This window comes from Drosophila kikkawai, chromosome 3L (assembly GCF_030179895.1).
Source record: "Drosophila kikkawai strain 14028-0561.14 chromosome 3L, DkikHiC1v2, whole genome shotgun sequence".
NCBI classification, from domain to species: Eukaryota; Metazoa; Arthropoda; class Insecta; order Diptera; family Drosophilidae; genus Drosophila; species Drosophila kikkawai.
In genome coordinates, this window is record NC_091730.1 from 14,454,560 (window position 1) to 14,478,389 (window position 23,830).

Here is a 23,830-nt window from a genome sequence, read left to right on the forward strand (position 1 = left end):
TGAAATACTTTGTGTATTTATTACAGGTAAAACACTAAACATAGTAGGAGAAAGACTTAACTAATATTTACAGCTAAACTAGGCTAGGGTGCTTGGAGCACATCACTGATCTCTGGTCACTGGACACTGTATCAGCCGTAGTATCCGCCGTTGCCCGCACTGGCCGTGGCAAATCCTCCGCTGCTGCTGGCGTAGGCCGTGCCTAGAGGAGGAAACAGGTCCAGAACACTTGTAGATTATGCGGGTGAAGGAATTGGGGCTGTGTTTAGGAATTCACGGAATACTTACTCATGCCGTTGCCCCCGTAGGGATATCCGCCAAACGAGGGATACCCATACTGCCCGTATCCGCCGTACATCGAGTACGGGTTGTAGCCGTAGCTGGGGTACGTCGAGTAGTATGGATATCCGCCATAGCCGTAGGGGTATCCTCCGTACGCGCCGTTGCCATAAATGTTTCCGTACGCAGAGCCCGCTCCGGCTCCCGCCCCCACACCACCGCCGTAATAGGGATATCCGTAGTACTGGCACTCGGAGGAGTGTAAAAACATGGCCAGCAGGATCAGAGTTAACCAGAGGCAACTGCTAGTCTGTTTCGCCGACATGGTTTCGCTGTGTGTAATCCTCGAACGTTGACTGAATGCCAAAACTCCCGGCATTAACTGTTTTTATATGGAGCTGCAGGCCAGCGAACGTTGGCGATTTATAAAGCATAAAACGCTTTTTTAATGGAGCTTAATCGGCCGCCCATCAGTGGCCGCTCGGTTTGTTCGTTCGTGCATGACCCAAGCGGCGTATACGCAATTTTTCGGCGAATCGAAAATCCCGAATGTATTTAAACAAAACAAAACAAAACATAAACAAAACTATTTATGCCCTTATGGGCTAATCGGCTCAGATTACTCATCCCCCAGATTCTGATAGCCGTTTTGCTTTCAATTTGAATTAGTTAGGCGCTTTTTTCGTTAGGGGTTCACCTTTTATTTTGGCGTAAACACAGTCATTAGTCTTACAAAAAAACAATTGGTTCATGGTGGGCTTAGTCATGTGCGTTCCCAGCTGCGGCCGGTGGTTTCCACTCTTTGAGGTTCATTGCCTCGTGGTCAATGCTCATCAATGCCCTTCGGATGAGGTCAACCATAATGGCACGGATATGATTATACCACCAGGTATTGGATTTTCCACAGCGATTAGCTTGGCTGCTGGCCGAGAGTTCATTGTGAAGGACTCTCGATGCCGAATTTTCACCAGCGATGCATGACGCTGGCGGAAATATTTGGCGAATCTACTAATCTCAGAGGGGTGGAGTCTGGCTTTTCCCTTGTTACCTCACGTTTGGGACATTTACAAATTTTAAGGCCCTATTTTGGGGAAATATTTTCATGTCCCCACAAAAGTAGAAAGCGATTACACATAGAAAAATTTTAAAAGAGGAGATTTTGTAAGGTATTCCCTACTGTAAGCCATTTGAAATCACATAAAAATCAGTTAAAAAGTATGCAATAAAATAAAATGAATCGTTTTTAAAGTGCGAAAGATTAAATGTTTACATATTTAAAACTTTAGTGTGCTAGAAACACTTTGTAAACAGTTAAAAAAATTTTAAAATATTTTGTTGCCTTATTTTCGACTCATTTACAATTGATTTAAAAACCGCAGAAAATTTCGTAACCCCTCCTAATATAAAAGTACAAAGATTTCTAATCACAAAAAACAATACTAAATATTATAATAAATTCTGAATATAAATACCATTTTTAAATATTTAAAGACTTGAAATCACTATTGATGTTTCAGAAGTGATCTAGACTATTTTTACAGTGCATGCTTCTGCATTTGTGCCCGAAAAGTATACACAATTTCATTCATAAATGTTTTAGAACCTTTTCCCTGTACTGTACTCACACACATGTAGGTGTGTTTCATTACACTGGCCAACAATGGCGACTGTCGCACAATTGTGCCAAAGTTCCTGCCGCTGGATTCTCATGCAGCTGACGTTTGTTTTCCGTCCGCTGGCGTTCTCTCTTACCCCTTGTTTGGGGTTCTCTCTCTCTGTTTTTCTCTCTTTGTTTGCCGCATTACTTCAGGTTGTCCAGGTGTGTTTTTGTGCCGCGTAGGTGTTGCATTGTTGTTGCACCCCCCTTGAGTGAGTTTTTCGCCAGCTATATTTGGCGCATGCTCAAACCAGGAAGTGCACGGATTTGCAAGGCACCCTGTTTGAGTTTGAGTGGGATCTTAAGACTCGCAATCGGCCTTGCAGTTTGTTTTTGAATCGCTTTCAAACTTATTTAATTTATTTCATAGTTTATGTGAGTTTTTATATTTTTATTGTAATTTCTTTTAGGATTGTTAGTATGGATGGAGTTAAGGCAAACAGAATTGGGTCGAAACTTTTGAAATTTAATAAAAATGCCTTAAGGGGGTTTCCTGAATTAGGAGGCAAAAAAAATCGATTTTTTTTTTTATTGCTTAAATCGATAGATAAACTATTTAAGAATATACCACAAAAATTTCAGAAGCCAATTCGAAGTATTTTCGAAGATACAGAGATGAAAGCAAAGGAGCGCTGGGTAGGTTTGCAGGCGCTTGGCGAACTTTGAGGCCCGTTTTCTCACTTTTAATTTTTACGATTCTTTCGAATTGGCGGGAAAGATAACAAAAAAACTTATTGACCGATTGAAACGAATAAAGGCTTATTCTCTTTAGAATTGAATTCTCTTCTATTTGAACTAAAACGGTTGTTGAAAACCGCTTTTTATATTTTTTACAGCATGTTAAAGTCAATATTTCATTTTTCGGGATAAAATATTGACTTTAACATGCTGTAAAAAATATAAAAAGCGGTTTTCAACAACCGTTTTAGTTCAAATAGAAGAGAATTCAATTCTAAAGAGAATAAGCCTTTATTCGTTTCAATCGGTCAATAAGTTTTTTTGTTATCTTTCCCGCCAATTCGAAAGAATCGTAAAAATTAAAAGTGAGAAAACGGGCCTCAAAGTTCGCCAAGCGCCTGCAAACCTACCCGGCGCTCCTTTGCTTTCATCTCTGTATCTTCGAAAATACTTCGAATTGGCTTCTGAAATTTTTGTGGTATATTCTTAGATAGTTTATCTATCGATTTAAGCAATAAAAAAAAAATCGATTTTTTTTGCCTCCTAATTCAGGAAACCCCCTTAAAGTAATGGTTTCATTAGTTTTAGTTTCTCTCTACAAAAATGTATAAAAATCTTTAATAATTGTTGAAAATATATATGGAATATTTACTTACATACATACATATGTATGGAAATCTACTCAAACGCTTTAATTCGTCACAACAAGCTAAATTACTTATTCAGTTCTCACAATTAGCTTACAAAGCGTAACAAATATAAATAGTTTACAATGACAAATAAGGCCGTCGGATAGATTAGTTAATAAAGAATTAAATTTTTATACAGATGCTTGTTGTTTATCAATGACAAATTTTTATTATAACTATATATTATTTTTTCTACATTATGTAAATGATACCATTGTGTAAAGTATTATTGTATAATTATAAAATATATTATATTATATTACTTAGGAAAAGTCAGGCACTTTAAAGTAAAATGTTTTCTCTAAATATTATATATGTACATATATGTACTTTAAGGAAATTATTACAAAATATGTTATAAAAGTAGGGCTCCATAAATGAAAGACAATTTTCCTGGATAAATTACGTCAAAGGTAAAAAGAAAACATCCTTAAAGACCCCCCCATAATAGTATTCATTTGAGGAAATTCCATCAAAGTTAAATACGTATCCATTTACTTGCAAGACCTGAATCAATCGCAAGGCGAAAGGGTCCATTTCCCCAGGCCCCAATCCAAGCACTTAATTTTCTCGACCCCAAACGAGCAATTTTCATATTAAAAAGTTTGCCTATACCTATATAGCCAAAGAACGGCTCTCCTTTCCACCCATCATAGCCTTAGATAAAAAATGAAAGCTATCCCTCAGAAAACTTGGACAAACTTTCTTTCCTTCTTTCACTTCGAGGGCTCTCGCGGCTCTCATTTACTTTTTGCATTATTTTTGGGACAGTGAAATGCTAATTGTTTGTCTAAAAGGGAAACGGAGAACGGATGGGGAAAGGGCCATCAATTTTTCAGCATTTTTACATGTAATTAATTAAAAATTTGATGCTGCAGCAGCAACTTTTGTTTGCTGTCAAAATTACGGCAGGAGCAAAAAGCTAATTAAAACTTACGATTTCGCAACGAGGAGATCGTCCCAACGAGAAACTAACTCACTCAGTCACAAACTCACTCAAGAAACTCACTCAGGTGGAATGCAGCAATGCAATTGCAAATGTTACGCATACGCAACGTGAGCCCGAGCGAGATGCCGGATGTCGGGCCGTCCTGCTTTCGCTCAGTCGCCTGCTCTCTCAGAGAGAAAGCTGAGAAAGAGTGGCTAACAAAATAAGGAAAAGAAAAAATCAATTAAAATGCACTCGACTGCACTCCGTCACTCATTTTTTTCGGGTTTTAGCTAAAATTTGTAAGAAATTTTTGAACGAAAAATAAGCAAGCCAAAATGCTCATCCTCTCTTTCCCCATCTCTTTCTCTTTCTGCGTGTGTATGTGTGTGTGTGTGGGAGGGAATATTTGAATTCAGTTATTTGTGCAATTTTCCTCAGTCAAGTTGTGTGTGTTTGTGCGCGTTTTGGCATCCATCAATCCATCAAAGGGTAATGCAGATAACCAGGAATTACGCAAAAATCGACAATCCTTCCCTTGCCGCGCACTGCGATTGCAATTTGCGAGCGTTAACAGCGGATCAAGTGCATTATCCAAAACGCCGCCAACCGCAATAAACATCCCATCCTTCAGTGTGCAGGGGAGTGAGAGAGACCGAATCAGCAGGAGTGAGAGCGAACGAGTAAGAGATAAAGAGAGAAGGGGAAATAACAGTTTCAACAGCTAATAACATTTGCTCTACGTGCGTATGTGTGTGTGTGTTAGGCCGCGCGCACACTACGAGCAGAAAGCGGAGCTGACGGCTGAGAGCTTATCCGCGGAAAGCTTATCAGCGATCGGAGCTTTTTGCAGCCGCGCACACTGCGAGCTGAAGCTGATGTTGATTTGTAATTGTTTTTCAAGCAATACGTTTAAAAAAAAACATATTTTAATTCTTTAATATTTTTAAAATATCGTTGTTAATGCGATGACATATTTATTTAGATCATCATGACATTTAAATTTTCGAAATCGGACCACCCAGTTCTCCAGAATATGGTTGACAAAGTACGTTTTTTTAGTGTACTTTGGCACCCTATATCTCGGAAAGTTGACAATATTTTTATTTTAATAAATATTAAAAAAATTCTTCATACTTTTCTATATAACTGGACAGAAATTTAAATTTCTGTTACTTAAGCGCTAATTAGGGCAATTTTTTAAAGAATAGTCTAAAAAATCAGCTCGCGTCAGCTGCTAACAAAATCAAACATGTTTGGTTGATCAAACAGAGCGGAGCGGAGCTGACCTTATCAGCTTTCAGCTCCGCTCTCAGTGTGCGCGCTCTCATACAAGTAGTGTGTTTGTTTCAGAGAGCTGATAAGCCGTCAGCCGTCAGCTCCGCTTTCAGCTCGTAGTGTGCGCGCGGCCTTAGTGACTGTACTTTTTGGCGCCCAAAAACATTCTCGCGAAACAACAACAATTACAAACAAACAGCAAGCAACAACGAAAACAACAAGCAAACAAAGGGCAAAACATTGAAACTAATTAACAACATTTTACCAAAGCGAAATTTAATGTAAACTCTGCGCCACGAAATTGACAGGTGAGTTCGTTGCTCGTACTGGTCTCCGAATACATCAAAAACATTTATTTATAAAGTATTATTGGGAAATTCGAGGAGTTTTTTTTTTGACACAAAAGCTGATTTATATTTATATTGTTAATGAATGTCTGATGAATGTTTAATATTAGATATATTTCCTATTAAAGTTATATATTATGGTAGGTTGATAGTACATTAATTTTCGGAATTCATGGAATCTGATCCTGGGAAATATAAAGCATATTCTTAAAGCTAACATTAATATGCTTTTATTATCAACTATTTACTTTATAAGCATTATTTTCATTTATTTATTTAGTACCTGTCTTGGCCAAGGATATGATTGCTATAGTAGCTTTATAAAATAAAAGAGTGTCGCCGAAAAGTATGCAACGCTTTGTACTATGATCATAAGGGTTAATTATGTGGTCGAGGCATCTACATAAGCATTATGCAGAGTACAACTTATTGAGGAATTCTCTTCCTCTGACAACGTACAGCTAAGGCACGGTTTCCTTCCCATCTCGTCATGTAATATTCAGTTCAGAGTCTCAACATGATATTACAAAGAAATTCTTGATGCTTAAATTGCTTTAACTGGCTTTGACTTAATTTCAAGAGGGACGAAAAAATGCAGTGCTTTATACCCACTTTCCTAAGAGGTAATTAGTTGCAGTTTTATGCTTGACTGCACTACGGATATTTCATCGACTCGTGGCTATTACCCAGCCATTCCCGACCAACTCCCTTCATCAATATGCTGTAAGAGGTCCCTTCTGGCTTCACCCATTTTACTGCTGGCTTGGCTATCCTTCTCACGGGACCCGAGTGATTCTGAAGCACTCTACTTTAAAATAATTCACCGAGCAAATCCCATAAAAATTTCAACAACTTTGGCTATTTTGTTGCGACGTCATAATGCATTTTGGTTCGGTTTGGATCGGGGCAAGACAATGGCCCAGACACAAGGACACCGGCGACACAAAGGATCTGCGGAGTGGCATGAGGACTAATTAAAACTCCGCTAGACGTCATAATTGGATGGGGGCGGTGGCGATGGTAGCGGTGGTGAAAGGATCTGAAACAGGACCAGGACTACAAGTACATTAACTAGACTGCAAAGACTATGAAGAGCTTCGTTGCTCTCCTCCCCGTTTTTCCTCCTGTGATGGAGAAATTTTCACTTAATAGCCATGGACCAAAAAATCCAGAAAACAGTGAAAACAGGGGGGGTGGGGTGGTCGTTGTGCAGAAACTAGGGGGAGAAGAAAGCGAATGGCAAGCACAAAGCAACATTCCGCACATTTGCACAGTGCAAAAGCAGCAACAAAATGGTGAAAAGAGAAAACTACGAAAGGCAGCCAGAGCAAGAAAAAAGACTGTACGTAATTATATTTATATATATATATATATATATATATTTTCACCGTGCACAGTAATGAAAGGCCTCGGGCATAAGTTTTAAATAAATATTTGTCCCTCTGTATGAGTGCATGTAATTCAACAAAAACAACTGCAAACACAAACAAAAATGTGCACGAAATGATAGAAGAAGCGGACGGAAAGCCAAAGAAATGGGGGCTGATACAAGGGGTGGCCACTTCGAAGTGGACAGAAACTACTGCATATCAAAATGACGAGAGCCCAACAAAAATACAAGTCGCACCAAAAAAGTTTAAGAGTTGTTAATACTCTAAGAGAACTAACTAAAAATGGGGACGGAATGCTAAACTAAACATTTTTTACAAGTAGTTTAGGATAAGAATTCGTTATTGATTTTAAAACAATTCAAAATATGTTTTAAAGTTTGCTGTAATTTATCAATTACCTCAGTAAAATTGATATATGTGCATCGTGTTTTTCTTAATTTTTTTGTAACTCCTTCATGTGACATTTTTAAATTTATTTTATTTATATAGATAGTAGATGTACAAAATCAATCAGCTTAGAAAATATTTAATAATTCATTGTTTTTTATTATGATAATAATTTAAAAGTATTCTTCATAGAAAATTGATATATGTGCAAAAATGAGTTATTGACAAAAATAGGATTATATACATTTGTAATATTCCTTAAATGTGTTTTTAATATGAAATAGTTTCTCCTTTTTGGTGCTCCAATAATTTCAACTGCCTCGGCTATGAATTAACCAAGTTTTGGAGGACGGTTATATCAATTTTTGCCCATTCCTTTACTATTGCCTCCTTTAAGTCCTTTAGGCTCTCAAATTGCCTCCCACCTCCGAAAACTTTATGTGAGAGGATGCCCCAAAGATCCTCAATCGGATTTAAGTCCGGACTTATAGCTGGCCACTGCGTCAAGGAAATTTTTGTTTGGATTCCAGAAACCGTGAATGTGTATGGGAGCGTTATCCTGTTGAAAAACAATATTCTCGGGATGGAACTCTTCCGAAAGGGGTGCCAACTCACTTTCCAAGAGATCCGAGCATAATTGCGCATTCATTAGAACGGGCACAAAGCATATGGGAGATTTACCAAAGAAGTTAAAAACAGCCCAAGCCATTAGAGATCCACCACCGTGGTTGCGTCTGTGGCAAGTTAGCTGGGGATGCCTAGGGTCTCGCCAATATTTTTGATTTACATCAGGCCCGTCTAAATTCAACTTTTTTTCATCACTAAAGATGAGATTACGAAATTAGCTGTCCCAAAATTAATATTTTTCATATAGTCAAGTCGAGCCATTTTATGGCGTCGCAAAAGCTTAGGTTTCAGCACGTTTGCTTCAAATCTGAGGTTCAAGTCCCTTCTGCAGACTTGTTGCACCCTTTGCCTAGTTATTGGCAACTTCAATTCTTTTTTAATTTGGGCGTAACTCATACTTTTTACAGTTGCCAAGCTCTAATGTGGCGCTTAGTCCTGCCATCAACCTTAGAAACTGCACCTTTGCGGTCGTTCTGAGCTTAATTTTGCGATGACTTTAGGAAATTTGTTATTGTATTCCGTTGCCTATTAATTGTTGTAGCAATAACACTCACTTTGACGCCATATTCGGCCATAGTTTTGCTCTAATCTGCTCTTCATCCGTTAATTCGGTTCTCCGTGGGATTTTAATCATGTAGTATCGTTTTTTTAACCCAGCTCTTTTAAAAATAGCCCAATATAAAATATAATTAATTTTTAGTGAATAAAATCACAAATTTAATCACTTTGTTCCATTAGAATATGACCGGGTCGCCCTCCAAACGTAAATGAAGCATATTGCACATTTATCAACTTTCTATTAAAAGCAGTTCTTCGTGTTCTTTTTTACGCTAATGGTACTACAAATTGGGAGCTAATAAAAACCCAATGTATGCAGCAATATTAGCATATATAAGGGAAAAATGGTGTGTACTTAAAAAAAAACTATCGCTATTAAAACGACAGTTATATAGAAAACAAAATTTGCACATATATCAATTTTACTGAGGTATATTTTTAAGGAATTTACTATATTTGAAGAACAGCATTTGGTTTTAATAAAACCCACCAGGATTTAGGAATACAAAAGACTTGCTGAAAACTTGTGGTAATCCCCTTTCGTGTTATTGTTTTCTAAGAAAACCTTAATTAGATATAACTATGCTATTTTAAAAAGAAATATTTAGTTTTTCTATGTTGCGTATTAGTAATTTTATACTATTCCTGTAGCAAAATATTTGGTTTTAGGCAATTCAAAATATCTAGAGCTTCTCTTTCTAACAATCCCATTATAGGCAGCTTTGCCTAAGTTGTTTTAATTCTTCCATAATAATTATAATATACCGCTTTCAAGAACATAAATCTTGTAACTAAAACAAACCCCTTTGGCTCAAATTACAATTTTAAATGAGATTTACACCGAACCAAGTTTGTGACAAGCCTGAAATCTTACATCATGTTTTACTAATTTTTCCACCCTTTAAAACTAAATACCATGTGGCCCGCTCATTTGTAGGGTATAATTATGAGGGGCGGCACATGATGAGGCTGCCCTGCGGGGGGGCGGCACGTTAGCAGGGGCAGGGACAGGGGCAGGGGCATGGGGTGGTGGCTAAAGGGGTCGCGGGGCTAGGTAAACATGGAGAACACAACAGCGGCAAGAAAACTGGCTGACTGACTGAGCCTCGTCCGCTCTTTCTTTGCCTCTCTCTCTCTCTCTGTTGACTTACTAAAAGGAGGCATAACTAGAGGGGGCGGCAATAACTAGGCGGAGGCGGAGGTGAGCGACGAGCAGCGTTTGCGGGTGAACAGGCACTATTAAAGTCTTAACGACAGCAACATAGAAACACTGTAAGAAATCTAGAAGAATCAAAGCGATATAAAGAAAAATATTATATTTTCCCTTAAAAACTATTTTAAGTCAGAAGTTTGCAACGCGTTGCAACGCAGAGAAGGTTCCAACCCTATAAAGTATATAATATAACTTCTGAAATATAGAATTTTTTGTTTCTAGTAAAAAAAGTAAAAGGTAACATTAGAAAGTATACAACTTTTCTAATTTAATTTAATATATATAATTTTTATAGAAACCAATATTTAAATTAAGCTGAATCCGTTTATGAAACACTAAAGAAAATGGTCCTTAATTTTTCTTTCTGTGTGGCAAGCAAAGGAACCGAAAGTAGGTTGAGGCAGCCACCGTTAGGCGCCGCGCCGCCATGTTTAGAATATGCACACAAAGCGTAAGGCCAACAAAAGGGGTAAGACACAGAAGGAGATCGTGAATGAGAATGAGGTGGGGAAAGTCGGGGAACAGGCGTTAGGGGGTGGGCCGTGGGGGGATGCATTGAGAGAAAGAGCCTGCTCAGAAGGCTTGTTGCTCTGTTAGACAGTGTAACAAAAGATTTGCTTAGCTTTCATGTAAAGCGTAAAATACAAACAATTATGCAGTTGGTAGGCGGAAGGCCACCCAACCTCCACCTTTTAACCCGGGTGTATTTTTTTTTGCACTGAAACAAAACCCATTTTATTATACTACTAAATTTCTCAGAAATATTTCAGTAATATTGATATCAGAAAAACCCGTAATTTATTGATTTATTTTTATCCAAAATTCTTTACATATTAATCAAATAAAAAATATTTGTTTTACTAAGTGCATTTTTAAGGTCACCCAATATTTTGAGTGGAATATGTGCCGCCCTCAACATTTCCTATTTAGTAGGCCGTCAAGCCACTTGAGTCCGAGACTTTGCTACTTGAAATTTTGGACAAAGCTGCGATGTCCTATCCTCCTTTTCCACTTCCTTCTACCCACTCGGCATATCCTGCCCCGTTTCTGGGCAAAGTGTAACGCTGTCTGACTTGAGGACACCGGAGGAGCAGGCGGTGGCGGAGGTGGAGGTGGAGGTGGAGGCCTACAAAATATGACAAATTACAAAATAATTGTGCGCACAGTCAAAATGTTGCCCTCGTTTGTTGCTGCTCCTGTTTGGTTGTTGTCCTTCTTTTGCATTCTCTTTTTTCTCTATTTCTCTCTCTGCTCCTCTTTTGCCTTAACCCCTGACCTGCCTCGTCGTCATAGTCGGCATACCTTGCAATATTAATGAACTCTTTTACATCGTCTGTCATTTCCATAGCATTCGGTGGCAGTGTAAACCGCAGTAGGCGTCCCACACCGACTCTTACTTCTCCTCCTCCTCCGGATGCGCTCCGGAGCCGAGAGTCCCCATGTCTACCCCTTTCCAATACTCAGTTGGCTCCTATTTGCATGGCTTTGCGGCGTAGGTCGGCCTTATAGAGCCGACTTCGACGGAGGCCCGACAAAGTGCTGTATTTACTTTGGGGGCAGGCCTAACGAAAAAGTCATAGGGTTATGCGGGGTTTATATAATAATTAAAAATTTGGAAAAAATATTTAGACAAGATAAGATGAATAAGGAATATGATAATATTGATTTAAACTTGTTTAAATAGTTTTTAAAAACTGATTAAATTGTATTTTACTTTAAAAACACAAGGATATCATGAAAATATTAATATCAATTTAGTATTTAATTTAATAAGAACTTCTATTACCCTCCTAGACACCCAAACTAAATTTTTGTAAATAAAAAAGATCATTATCTTTATTTTAATTTTCAAAATCGCGACGCATAAACATGCACTTTTTCATGCCATTATTGACTACCATCCATGGGGGTAAAGCTTATGCGCTGGCTGCCCTCAACTATTCACCCACAACTGTCCCCCAAAAACCTTCTGGCTACCATTTTTCCCCCCTTCAGTTTTCCATTCCCAGAGCCTCCCACTGGCCACCCACCCCTTTGGGAAGCAGGAGCAGGAACATCCGTGGTGCTCCCAAATGAACGCGTTCACAGTGTTTAAAGTTTGTTACTCGAAATGCATTTTATATGGCCCGTTAGCCGTTACAGTTGTGTTTGCATTGGCCCGCGGGTATTCATTAAAGTTGAGGGATCGGACTGGCGGCAGGGACCAAGGCTGGGATCGGGAGCAGCACGTGGCTGTGGCTGTGCACGTATAGCCGACTTTAAGCTGACAATATTCCGGACGGAAGACAGGCCGACAGACAGACGGATGGATGAAGAGAAGTTCGGTGTGGCATAGGCATGCCAGTGCACGCGGGAAAAAATGTCACGTAAATTAAAGGATATTAAAGTGAACTTGAACAAAATTACTTTAAATAATTAACCTTATAAAAATGTTATTTACAATTGATATGAATTTATATTTATTTATTTATATACCTATACATTTTTGATTTTGGAGGAAACTTACAGAAAGAAATTGTCCCAGTCAAGCAGCAGGCTAATATTTATATCTTTTTCGGGAGGGAATGCCATAATTCTTCATTAGAATTTGAATTTAGCACTCAACACCAGCTTTTATATATATCCTGTTGGGAATTATAACTTTCAATTGGCCCTAAAAATTCCATTTTAATATTAGTAAAAGTATTTATAAAGGGAAAGCTAGTTTTAAATTTAAAAATGTCTTCTTTTAAGTTAGATTTACATAGTTTAATATCATTTTTATCACATCATATCAAGTACACATTTTTTCTGAGTGTGTGAACATGGCAAGTTAGTTGGGCGTCTGACAAAAAACTAAAAAGGAAATTAAAGGAAAATGTTGCGTCGCTCTCCTGGTTTGAGTAATGGAAGTTTTGTCGGTTCAGGCTGTGGGTGTGAGATTGGGACTTGTGACTGGGACTAGAAATGTGACTGGGACTGAGACTGAGGCCTCAGACTGGGGCGACGAATGGATAGACAGTTCAGACGTTCGGAGTTGGCTTATTACATGGCCCAACTCCTCTGCGTGTGAGTGTGTGCTGGCCAAAAACTTATTAGACAGTCGGAAATTGAATATTGTTCCTGCAAAATTGTTAAATGTTTGTGCTGGTCTCCTCTCTGTCATGTTGATGTTTCCTGTTTCGGCTCTTGATTCCTGCTTAGAACAGATCCTTTGTACTCTGTGTGTGTGTGAATGTGAGTGTTCTCCTCCCATTTCACCCATCCAATCTGACTTTCAAATTGTTTTGTCATGCCTCTTGTTCTGGGGGCCAAGTAATTAGAGCAATGTTTGAATGTGCAGCCAAACTTTGCACTCGATGCTATGTTGATAAAGTTCATTCCTATCTCTGGGTAATGTGTGAAAAGTGCCAGGATTAGCACACACACACACACTTAGACAGGATGAGGGCGAATAAGAATGCAAGGAATCAGACATATGAGGACGAGGATAAGCCGGATCAAGCTATGGATCAGGATATGTAAGGGAAATACTTTTTCCTAATTTTGGCTGCTTCATTATGGCAGTAAAGGACTTTTCGGGCTTATCTCTAGACACAACTAGGCTAAGCGGGGCTTATGATTAAGTAGTGTCAGAAGGGCCTCAAGTACTTAGGGAAAAGCGAAAGCGTTTTAGATTAAATGTGGGCTTACTTAGCTCATTGATAATAGGTACTTTATCGAGAGGTTTACAAAACGTACTAGAATTTTTAAAGAACTTTAACATATAACGAAACTTATGTTAAATATTTGTAGTTAATTAATTCATCAACATTTTATTGCATACTTTTAGACACTTGTATTGGAGATTTCGAATATCTTTTTAATATATCTTTTTTCGATATATTAAAGGTATCCGAAAATACTTTGGTTTTTTAATCTTTTGCAATTTTTCCCATATTTTTTGAGTCACTCTGCTTGTTAATTCCTATAACTCCCTGGGTTGGCATGACACATAAGCCCCAGCCATCGGTGAATATAAACACACTCGAAAGCCGCGACAGTCACTTCATTGGTTACATTCTGGCCCTGATAAGCTCATTAGCGTAATGCAAGTAACAATGTTGTCATTTCGCTTCGCCTGCATGACGACCGAGGCGCTGCTGAGCGGGGAATATGTAAGCACAGTTGTGAGCGGAATAATAGGACTAGAAAATAGATAAAAATCTTAAAATAGGGATATTTTGTGGTAATTTTAAATTTAAATTAAAGAATAATTGAAATAAGGTTTTTAAAACTCTAGGTCTAAGGTCTTAATATATAAAATATCTTTTATGTGAATATGAAAATGTAAATTTGACAGAAATTAATTTGTAACTAGTCTTAAAATTTAATAAAATAGTAAATTAAAATAATAAAATAGTAACTAAAACTATTTTATTACCCTGTAAAAGACCAGAAATAATCACTAAGACAAATCCATCTTTTGTGTTTCTGTTCCAAACACAACTGTATATTGCGTATACGCGGCGTGTGCACTGCTGTGAGAGGTCTGGGAAATAGGGAAGTGGACTGGGACTTTAAGGAAACTGCTGCTTAAATTGTAAGTAAACAATAGAAACCAAAGTTTGCCCGCCAGTAGGGGTGGTGGGGAGTTTGCAGCTTCGGCACACTCACCTGGAGCTTATTAAAGCCCTTCCGCTGTAGACGCGCTCTCAAAGCGATTTTTGTTGGCCGCCCATCTCCCTTCTCCTTTTGCGGAGATCCGAAGCTATACGACTATATATCCATCTATCTTTCTTCTTGTCTGTGTCTCTGTCTTAATGCCCCTTGAGTGCTTCGCTTGGCTGGGCTTAAACTCTTTGCTGGCATTTCAACGCTGCAGCAGTTTGCAATTTCACCCCCAGCCACCTTCAATCCGGCCACTTGCCCCATGCAACTTTGCCACTTTGCATTCGTTTCGCCCACACACCCGAAAAAAAAAAAAAAAAACAAAAGCAAGAAAAAAAACTCTACTCAAAATTGAACTTCAATCTTCTCTTTTTCGTGCAACAGCAGCAGCAGCACAAAAACACAAACGCATGTAAATTGGCCAATTTCGTGTAGCCGCCTCCCTTAGTCCAGACACGCCTCAGCGCCCCCTTTTTTTTTGCCACCCCCTAAGCAGTTACTTTTGCTTGGCATCCGAGGAGAACACTGAGAAAATTTTAGGGGTTTTATTTGGACTTAAGGGGGGTTATTCTAAGAGACCTTGATTTAGATAAAATATTTATTTTAAAATATAATATAAAATATAATAAATGATATGGTATTTTGAAATACTAGTTTAATACTGTGCACTTAAAAATAAAATACATTTTTCATTAAGAGTTTTCTTATTTAGTTATCTTTAAGAAATCTTAAATATTTTTTCTTTTGTTTAAAAATAAAAATTAAAGGTTTTATAACAATTTCTTCTCTCTGCATCTCCTTTTACTTCTGCAGAAGCAGCGTAAAAATTGCACAAAAATCCTTTTCTTTTCGTTTTCGTTTTCTTTTGATTTGTAACTGGCGCACTTTTGTTGATTTCTCTCGGCCTCTGTCTCTGGTCTTGCCTCTGCCTGATGCTCCTCCTTCACAGCTTCAGCGCCCCTTGCATTTTATTTGTTATTTGCTTGACAGCCGCTGAGCCCGAGCTTCTATCTCTGCGTGTTTCTCTCCCAGGAAGTGCATTTTGCCAAAAAAAAGGAATAGTTTGGAATATGAAAATTGGCAATTGGAAAGCTGTTACATTTTTTTTTTAGACATACCAGCCGGAATGGGAATTGAAAAAGTTTATTAGCATTCCTAAGCTGACATTCTTGATGCTTGCGGCTAACAATTTGCTTTGCTGTGAATTATTAGGAGCCTAGTTTAAAGGGAAAAATAAACAGAATAGCAGAAGGAACATGGATTTTTAGTTAAATATTAATAAAAAGCAAAAACAAAGGTGAATTAGAAAGCGTAAGAAGATGAAATGAGTAATAATAGAAATATAAATGATTAGCTTTCAAGGTGGATAGATTAGTAGATAGTTTGCACCTTTAGTTTTTTATTTCTTTAGATTTTAATTTACCCTTTTATATACTCCCTAATTGGTTAGAGCTTTATACGTTTTAATTTCAGATTAAAGCTCGTTTAAGAAAATATGTTAAATGCATTTTTAATTCAAAGAATTTACTTCCAAGAGTTTTCACATGAAAGAGTGAAAACCGCCAGGCATATCCTTAATAGTATTTCCGCGAACTCATGATGGTACCATTCCCTTCGATACTTGTGTTTGTCTACTTGGAAGAACTCTTCGATATAATGACAGCTCTATCACTTAGGGAAACCAAATCGATTTCGATGCGCATTGCAATTACAAATCGCCTCGCATCTTGAGCCGTAATGAAAAGTTGCGGTTATCCCTTCTGTTTTCTATTTTCTCTTTCCAGTTTCCAGTGTCCCGTGTTCAGTTCTTAGTTTTGTGTTTTCCATTTTGTGTTTCAAAGCAGACCGCAACCAATGCGAAGCGTGGTGCGGCTAAAGTTTTAATGAAGCTGCCGCCGCTTCACCTGGAGTCACCTGGAACCGTTTTGTCGGTCGACGAAAGCCATCAATCGGGGAAATGGCGGCGGCGCTACTTGCAGCACTCCAATCCAAAGCTGTGGCAAATGCCTTTCCCGGCCTTTGCCGACGCTAATTAAATTAGAATGCCAAAGCTCTCGCCAAATATACCCAAATTTATTTCTGTATATAGAAAGCTGGCTGTTAAATTATGAGCCAGCTACTTGCTGCGGTCAACCGAAGTTTGACGAAGGCTTCGACTTCGTTTCGTCCTGGCTTTGGGCGGATGGTGTTGCTGATATTACTTTTCATTAATTATTTGCACCCTCGGCTCTGGCCCCGCCGACCCGACATAATATTTATTTAAAATTTTAATGAGGCGGTGCGAGTGAGTGGTCCCAGGAAAACAGTTTCCCCTCTTGCGGCTCCCAGCTTCTAGCTTCCAGCTCCTTCATTGCGGTTGCCTTGACAAATCTTGGCTAAGAAGGTGGAGGAGTGAGGCAGACTGGCAGCATATTTGTGCGGTTTCTCCAGGCCACAATAAATTCACAAATACACAGATAGAAAGCACATGAAGAAAAATATTTTAAATAAATTAGAAAATTAATATTGAGAAAGAAAATGATCCTTAACCTTTTCATGTGATGTTTATAAAGAAAAAGCCAAAATTATATCCCTCTTGAAGTATTTATCTTTAAACTTATATATTTTTATAAAGAAAAAATATGTATTATTCTTAATAAAATAAATATAATACATTTAAAAGAGAAATTATGCATTCATTTCCTTCTGTGTACGACAGAGTCAGTTACAGATAAGGATGCGGAGGCGGATGCGAATGCTTGAGTGCAAACATCGTTGCATACTTTTCGGTGCACTTGGACAAGGACACGGCACATGATTGATGTGACCGACAATGCCACTCGAGAAGCGACGGGAGCAAGGATACAAGGGGGGACGGCCAACATGCTCTTTACATGGCCATTAGATATATCATACGTATCTGTATGTTAGGTACAACTGGCCAGGAAATAACATTTCAAGCTGATTCTGTCTTCCACAGCCTTTTCTAAGGGGATTTGTGTGCGTAATATATCTAAACTGATTTCAGTTTGATGCTTGGCAGGGAATATAGTATTCTCTGCAGTATAAATAGCTGAGATATTGCAGTTTATGGCTTAAGGGTTTGGATGAGAAAGGATTTAAAGGAGGGAAACTAAAGTATTTTTAAATGATGGAATTTTTTCAAGAGAAGGGAAATTGTATAATAGAAATAATTAAGCTTTAAAGGCTGCTGGTTAATTATATTATAAACTATATAATCTTCTCCCTTAAACATTCTTTATCTTTTTTACCAAACTATTTTTATATTTACTTCTTATAATTTTTCTATTTCCATACCTAAATAAATCACCCATCTACCTTTCAATATGTCTAGAAAATAAAATAATTAGCAAATCATGCAATTTTCCACTTGTTTTTTTCCACCTGCCGAAACGTTGAAAAACTTTTCTCTTATTGGCTTGTCATGTTGCCACAGCCCAATTAGTGGATTTTTTCAGATTTTCATATTTTTGCAGATTCTGTAACTTCTGGCTATTTGTATAGTTTTTTGCTGAACGCGTTGCTTTCAATTAATTTAACAATAATTTTGTGTGCCCTAACAGAGAAAATCAAAAATAATTACACAAATAATTTTATTTGTTGTTGCCTGCAATTTCGCATATTTTTGCGTAGCCATGTAAATGGCAAAGGAAAATTGCTGAGAAAAGAAAGAAAACAAGCGAAAAAAAAATAGGAAAAATAAAAGCAGAGAAATCCTAGCTATAAATAAACGACGTCAGCGAACGGCGACAACGATGGCACTCCTAAGTGCCCCCCTCTTACTCCCCTCAATTCCATCTCTCCCCTTGGGCCGCCCATGAGCGGCACGGAGAACGGGGAAGCGGAAGGGATCAGCGGTCGGAGCGGACTGAGATTCTCCGCTCTATGCCAAATGCAGTGGCCTCAGTGCCACAATAACACTCGAGAGTCGTCGTCACAGGGCTGGGGGCAACAACTGGCGTCTTCAAGCCTCCCTCCGACGCCACCTCAGCACAGTGGGTAGGGTGAGCTTAGGAATTGGGAAATAAGGATAAGGATGTGGAATAATAATAAAATAAGTAAGAAATAGCCTCTGGTGAAGTGAAAACCTTCAGGCAACATGGCGTATACGTAATGTCTTAATCAGTTTCTTTTCTTTTTAAAACTATTTTACTTAATTTTTTATAATTTATATTTTTACAATGCCACTGTGCCATCTCGTCCTGTCTTCGAGTGGCTCTGTCGGTGGAAAATGTTTATGCAACTCGGTCCAAGCGAAGTGGTTTATGATGCCACGGCAATGGCAACATTTTAAGCTTCATTGGGCACCGAGTGGAATAGTTGTGGAGAACGTGAAGACGGTTCGTAGGAAAAGACTCGAGAGGAGATGCCACCAGAAGGATCCTCTAGTTGGCAGACAAGAAAAATAATAACGAGTATCTCTAAATTAAAAATGTAAATAGGGGGCACCCGGATTTGAACCAGGGACCTCTCGATCTGCAGTCGAATGCTCTGCCCCTGAGCTATGCCCCCGACTTAAATAAAAACTATACTTTTAGAAAGTTTAATAGCTATTTTAAACTTTATTTTATTAATTTAAAGATTGGGTTTCTCAACCAAATAGTGCAATGTAGTTTTCTAAGACCTACATAGTCAACATTCTTTGAAAATAAACAATATTAAATTAAGAAATTCCTAATCAAATTTAAAATAAAGTGTTTTCATACTTTTTTTAGATATATTTTTGCAAAATATTATAAATAAACTATAATTATTATAATTATTAATAAACTGTGTAACACATAATAGGATTTCGGCCCCTGATCTATTCTTTTAACTGAGAAATTGGATTTAATTTTGTAAATAATTCAAGACCATTATTTATTCTTAAAATATTTAATGAATATAAAATAAACAAAGATAATCTGATAGAATATCGTATCTAATTTAATTAGATTTTTTCTAAGACTCTGCTTAAAATAAAATATATACTAAAAACAATTATAAAGATAATTGCCCTGGGATTTCTTGGCATTCTTTCATATTTTTATACCCTTGCAGGGTATTATAATTTCAGTCAGAAGTTTGCAACGCAGTGAAGGAGACGTTTCCGACCCTATAAAGTATATATATTCTTGATCAGCATCAACAGCCGAGTCGATCTAGCCATGTCCGTCTGTCCGTCTGTCCGTCTGTCCATCTGTCCGTCTGTCCGTCTGTCCGTCTGTCCGTCTGTCTGTTTCTACGCAAACTAGTCCCTCAGTTTTAAAGCTATCTGAATGAAACTTTGCATAGAGTCTTCTATATACTCTCACTGCTATATATGTCGGAACGGGCCGGATCGGACGACTATATCATATAGCTCCCATACAAATGTTCGATAAATTTTTAGAAAAAAAATTATAACTTGGCTGTTTTTCAATATTTTTGCATCATTTTTGAGATATAGCCATTTTATATTATTACAGAATTTTGGTAAACATTTTATGAAAATCGGACGACTATATCTTATAGCTGCCATAGGAACGATCGGAAAAAGAATAGGAAAAAAATTATAACTTCGTTGTTTTTCAACATATTCTTATCTTATATAAGCTTCTTTTATTATTTCAGAATTTTGGTAAAATTTTTATGAAAATCGGACAACTATATCATATAGCTGTCATATAAACGATCTGTAAATGTGAAGAAAATGTAAAGCTGGGAATGTACAACTGTAACTGTCAAACTGTAAACATAATAAGTATAAGTAAAATGTAATGAAACTCTGTTTTGTGAGTGTTTTCAGCATTTAAATTTATAATATTAACATCAAAACCAATCTGCAAGGGTATACAAACTTCGGTGTGCCGAAGTTAGCTTCCTTTCTTGTTTCAAATACATTTGATTTGCTCTATTATTAAACCAAAAACCCAAGTAAAAAAAGTTAAAATAAACAAAAGTAATTAAAATATCATGTCACTCTTTTATTATATAAACTTTAATGGTTTCTTAAGTGCAATTGGATTAGTTATTGCTTGTCTTTTTTTTATAACCACAATTCCTAGAGTGCCTAAGAAATTTTCCCCATTTTCCCACTTTTATTGAGAATGCAGCCCTTGTGGATCTGGCTCTCTGTTGTGTCGGTATCCAAGCAGCATATACATACATATGTGTAAGTTGTCTATATATTATGTACTAAATCTGTCGTTTTCCTTCAATATGTCAACGTTGGCGAGGTACAGGCCCCCACTACTCCGGGTCTGGGTCTGTTCTGTTCTGTTCTGGTTGCGTTGTCGTCGTCGTTGCTGAAATTTAATTAATGTGAAAATTTGCACAGACTCGGGCTATTTATAAGTTGTTGTAAGTGCTCGCCATGGCATAGCCGACGACCCCTTCCATTTTACCCGCCCCTGCTGCCTCGTAATGCCACGGAGCCTCCGGTAAATGCCATGTGGAAATTGAAAATTGAAAATTCTCCCTGGAGAGCTGAAAGCTAAACTTGATGTTCCGCAGGCAAGAGGGGGGAATATTTTTTGTGGGGTTTTTGACTAATTTAAATATGCAAAATGTTGCATTGATTGATTTTCGCTTTTGTTTGCAGAAGCTTGCCCTCATTTCGTGATGCATTGGGGGGCTGCAGGGGGTGGAAAATGGCGAGTGGTAGGGTATGGAAAATGGAAAATGGGGCGTGTGTCAGTGGCACAATCAAACACTTCAAAGTGAGCCTGGGAAAGCCTCTGAACTCTGTGTCACTGCCAGGCTGCGCTCCTCTCGACACATTTTCGATGATGGAGCTGGCCTCCCTTTGCTGCTGCTGATGATTTCCAGGTGTGTTCAAGGTGTTTCAGGTGTATCAGGAGAGGGGGACAGGGGTGAGTTGCCACAATTCCTAAGAGCTTCGAAGTGTAATTGAATTTTGATTTAAAGTCCTTTGATATATCAGCAACAAAGTGAAGGCTCCGCCAACTCACTTACTACACGCCAACGCCAGAGATCAGAGCCTGGACCAACTTTGGGGGTCAGTGCCATTCCATTTTGATGGCCCAGCAGCCAAAATTAATCGATAAGCTACCCCCAGTCCTAAAATTCGGAAAATACGATATACCAAAATACGGAAAATCCCCAGAAAACACACATACAACATCCGAAACCAATAAAAATTCGTTGCAAGCAAAATGGATTGTGTGTGTGTGTGTGTGTGCGGGTGAAGTTGAAAAGTTGTTGCAATAATTGATTTGTTGCAGATGTTTTGGGGCTTTGCCGGTTTTGTCTGTATTTGCCAGGCATTTGCCAAATGGAATTCTTCTCCCAAAATCCCTCCATTTCTCCCCTTTGTCTTTGCCTTTGTCCCTGCCGGCTGCTCCTGGCTGAATTATTGCTATTCTTCAGTAATTACTTAGATTAAATGGCAAGCAATGCCTGTGGGTACTGTGCTGTGTGGGTCGTGGAGATTGCACATTTAATTATAATTAAATAGTTAGCAATCATTGAAATTGAAAATATCCATTTGCGAGTATGTATGTTTGTACCTTGAGTTTGTCAATCACAAAAGTGTTAATTTGGTAAAGGTTTCGGTTTCATTTTAGTTTATTTTGGGTGGAGTTTATAAGTAAACTAAGCAATTGGCTTAGGGTTAATATTTATATTGGATATGTTATGGTATCAAGAAAATGGAATTGAGTTCATAAATCAAAAGGAACTTGCAATCCTTTAAAAATGTGTGTAAAAGTATTCACTTTAAATGTTCAAAATCCAAATTCATTGTAAATTTGCTTAGTTTTCAATGTTGTTTTTGAGAATTTAAATATACTGGGGCTAAAAAAAATCACTAGAGATTAGAAATCTTTAAAAAGTGTATCCAAAAGTATGAAGAAAAATGTTTAAAGTACCAAATTTACCCTAAAAATTCTTTAGATATCAATGCTTTAGATTTTTAAGATTTCTGCAGCTCCTCGGATATATTTTATTAATTTTTTTCTGGCTAAGAAATTAATTTGAACTAGGAATTACCCTAAAGGTCCTCCATAGACCCTTGAACAGCATCCTTAAAAGGAGTTCTAACCCCAAACCGAACTCATTACGGGCTCATTAAAGCTGAACGCTCTAATTTTAATAAATTACTTGAATTTCCACCAACAAACCGAAACCCTTGAGAGTTGAGGGGCATTTTCTAATTGACATGCACCAGAACTGTGGCAACTCTGGCGGAAAATATTTTTGTAATTCAAAGCGGGGCGACAGGAGGCAAGAGAAACGAGACGAGAAACCAATCCCGAAGCCAGCAAACGCTTTGCCTTCTGCGGTGTCCCAGCCACCAAGGCCTCACCCCGTTTTTTGGTGATGCCTTTCTGGTCTGCCATTCCCTGTTCCCGGCTCCTGGTTCCCTTTTCCTGGTTCCCTATTCCTGCTAATAGGTCCGCCAAGCTTCGGGAATTCCACGCCCTCCTGCGGCTACGCCGAAATGTGTTTTTCGAAAAAGAGAGCCGAAAAAAATAAACGTGAAAATGAAAATAACGCAGGGAAAACCCCCAAAAAGCAGTGCACAGTTATTTTAATTAGAAACGAAGTAATTTGCATATTAAGCAGGAGATAAAATGTGGGAAGATGGCAGAGAATATTTAGATGGGGAAAAAGGGGAAAGAGGTATAAAAACAAGGGGGGGATAGATGCATGAGGAATTCATGTGAAATTGAGAAATTCATAATTTAATTGCAAAGAAGTCAGAGTCTCAATCAAGACTCAATTATTTCTATATTATTAGCTTAAATGTTCAATTTAATAGTGACCGAAATTCCGGAGATATTTGTGAATTTATTGTGATTTTAATTGGAAAGTTCATATGTCCTCAAATGGTTGTGCAATTTAGGCAGTTTAAGTAGCTTTATTTGGTAATGCGATAACTTTAAATACCTTTTGTTATTCTATGATATTTTCTCGCTTATATAATGGTCTTTAAGGCGGCCAGAAAATGGCAGAGAAAGCCCTGCCTTAAGCCCAGGAATTAGGGGGATGCCTTAGATTAAAATTGACACTTAACTGCGATAATCGTCAAAAAGCTTTTTAGCCGTCGGCCAACTAAAGCGAGCCACCGGCAGGCAGAAAGCCGATGACGAGGGACGAAGGACACAGGACATGCGAGGCAATCAGTCAATCACTCAGTCGTCCAGTCACTCATTCGTTCACTCTCGCAGTTAGTCAGACAGTCGTC

At 38.0% G+C, this 23,830-nt stretch overlaps 1 protein-coding gene and 1 non-coding gene across 2 annotated transcripts; both read right to left on the minus strand.

The window, feature by feature from the left end:
- Nucleotides 1-26: 26 nt before the first annotated feature.
- On the minus strand, nucleotides 27-604 carry LOC108075139 (keratin-associated protein 19-1). The gene is made up of 2 exons (XM_017167422.2): nucleotides 289-604; nucleotides 27-202 (listed from the first exon to the last, which is right to left on the minus strand). Exons 1-2 carry the CDS (start codon nucleotides 602-604, stop codon nucleotides 132-134), a joined length of 387 nt encoding a protein of 128 aa, XP_017022911.1. The 3' UTR covers nucleotides 27-131.
- An 18,497-nt stretch (nucleotides 605-19,101) lies between these two features.
- TRNAC-GCA (transfer RNA cysteine (anticodon GCA)) lies at nucleotides 19,102-19,173 on the minus strand. Its single transcript has one exon. It is a non-coding gene; the product is annotated as a tRNA-Cys (tRNA).
- Between the last annotated feature and the right edge of the window lie 4,657 nt (nucleotides 19,174-23,830).

What these genes read in the sequence shown, in the direction of transcription:
- LOC108075139 (XM_017167422.2), bottom strand. Translation starts at nt 604, where the DNA reads ATGTCGGCGAAACAGACTAGCAGTTGCCTCTGGTTAACTCTGATCCTG. An exon ending in CTACGGGGGCAACGGCATGA is followed by an intron (nt 203 to 288) that starts GTAAGTATTCCG and finishes TTCCTCCTCTAG; the next exon opens with GCACGGCCTACGCCAGCAGC.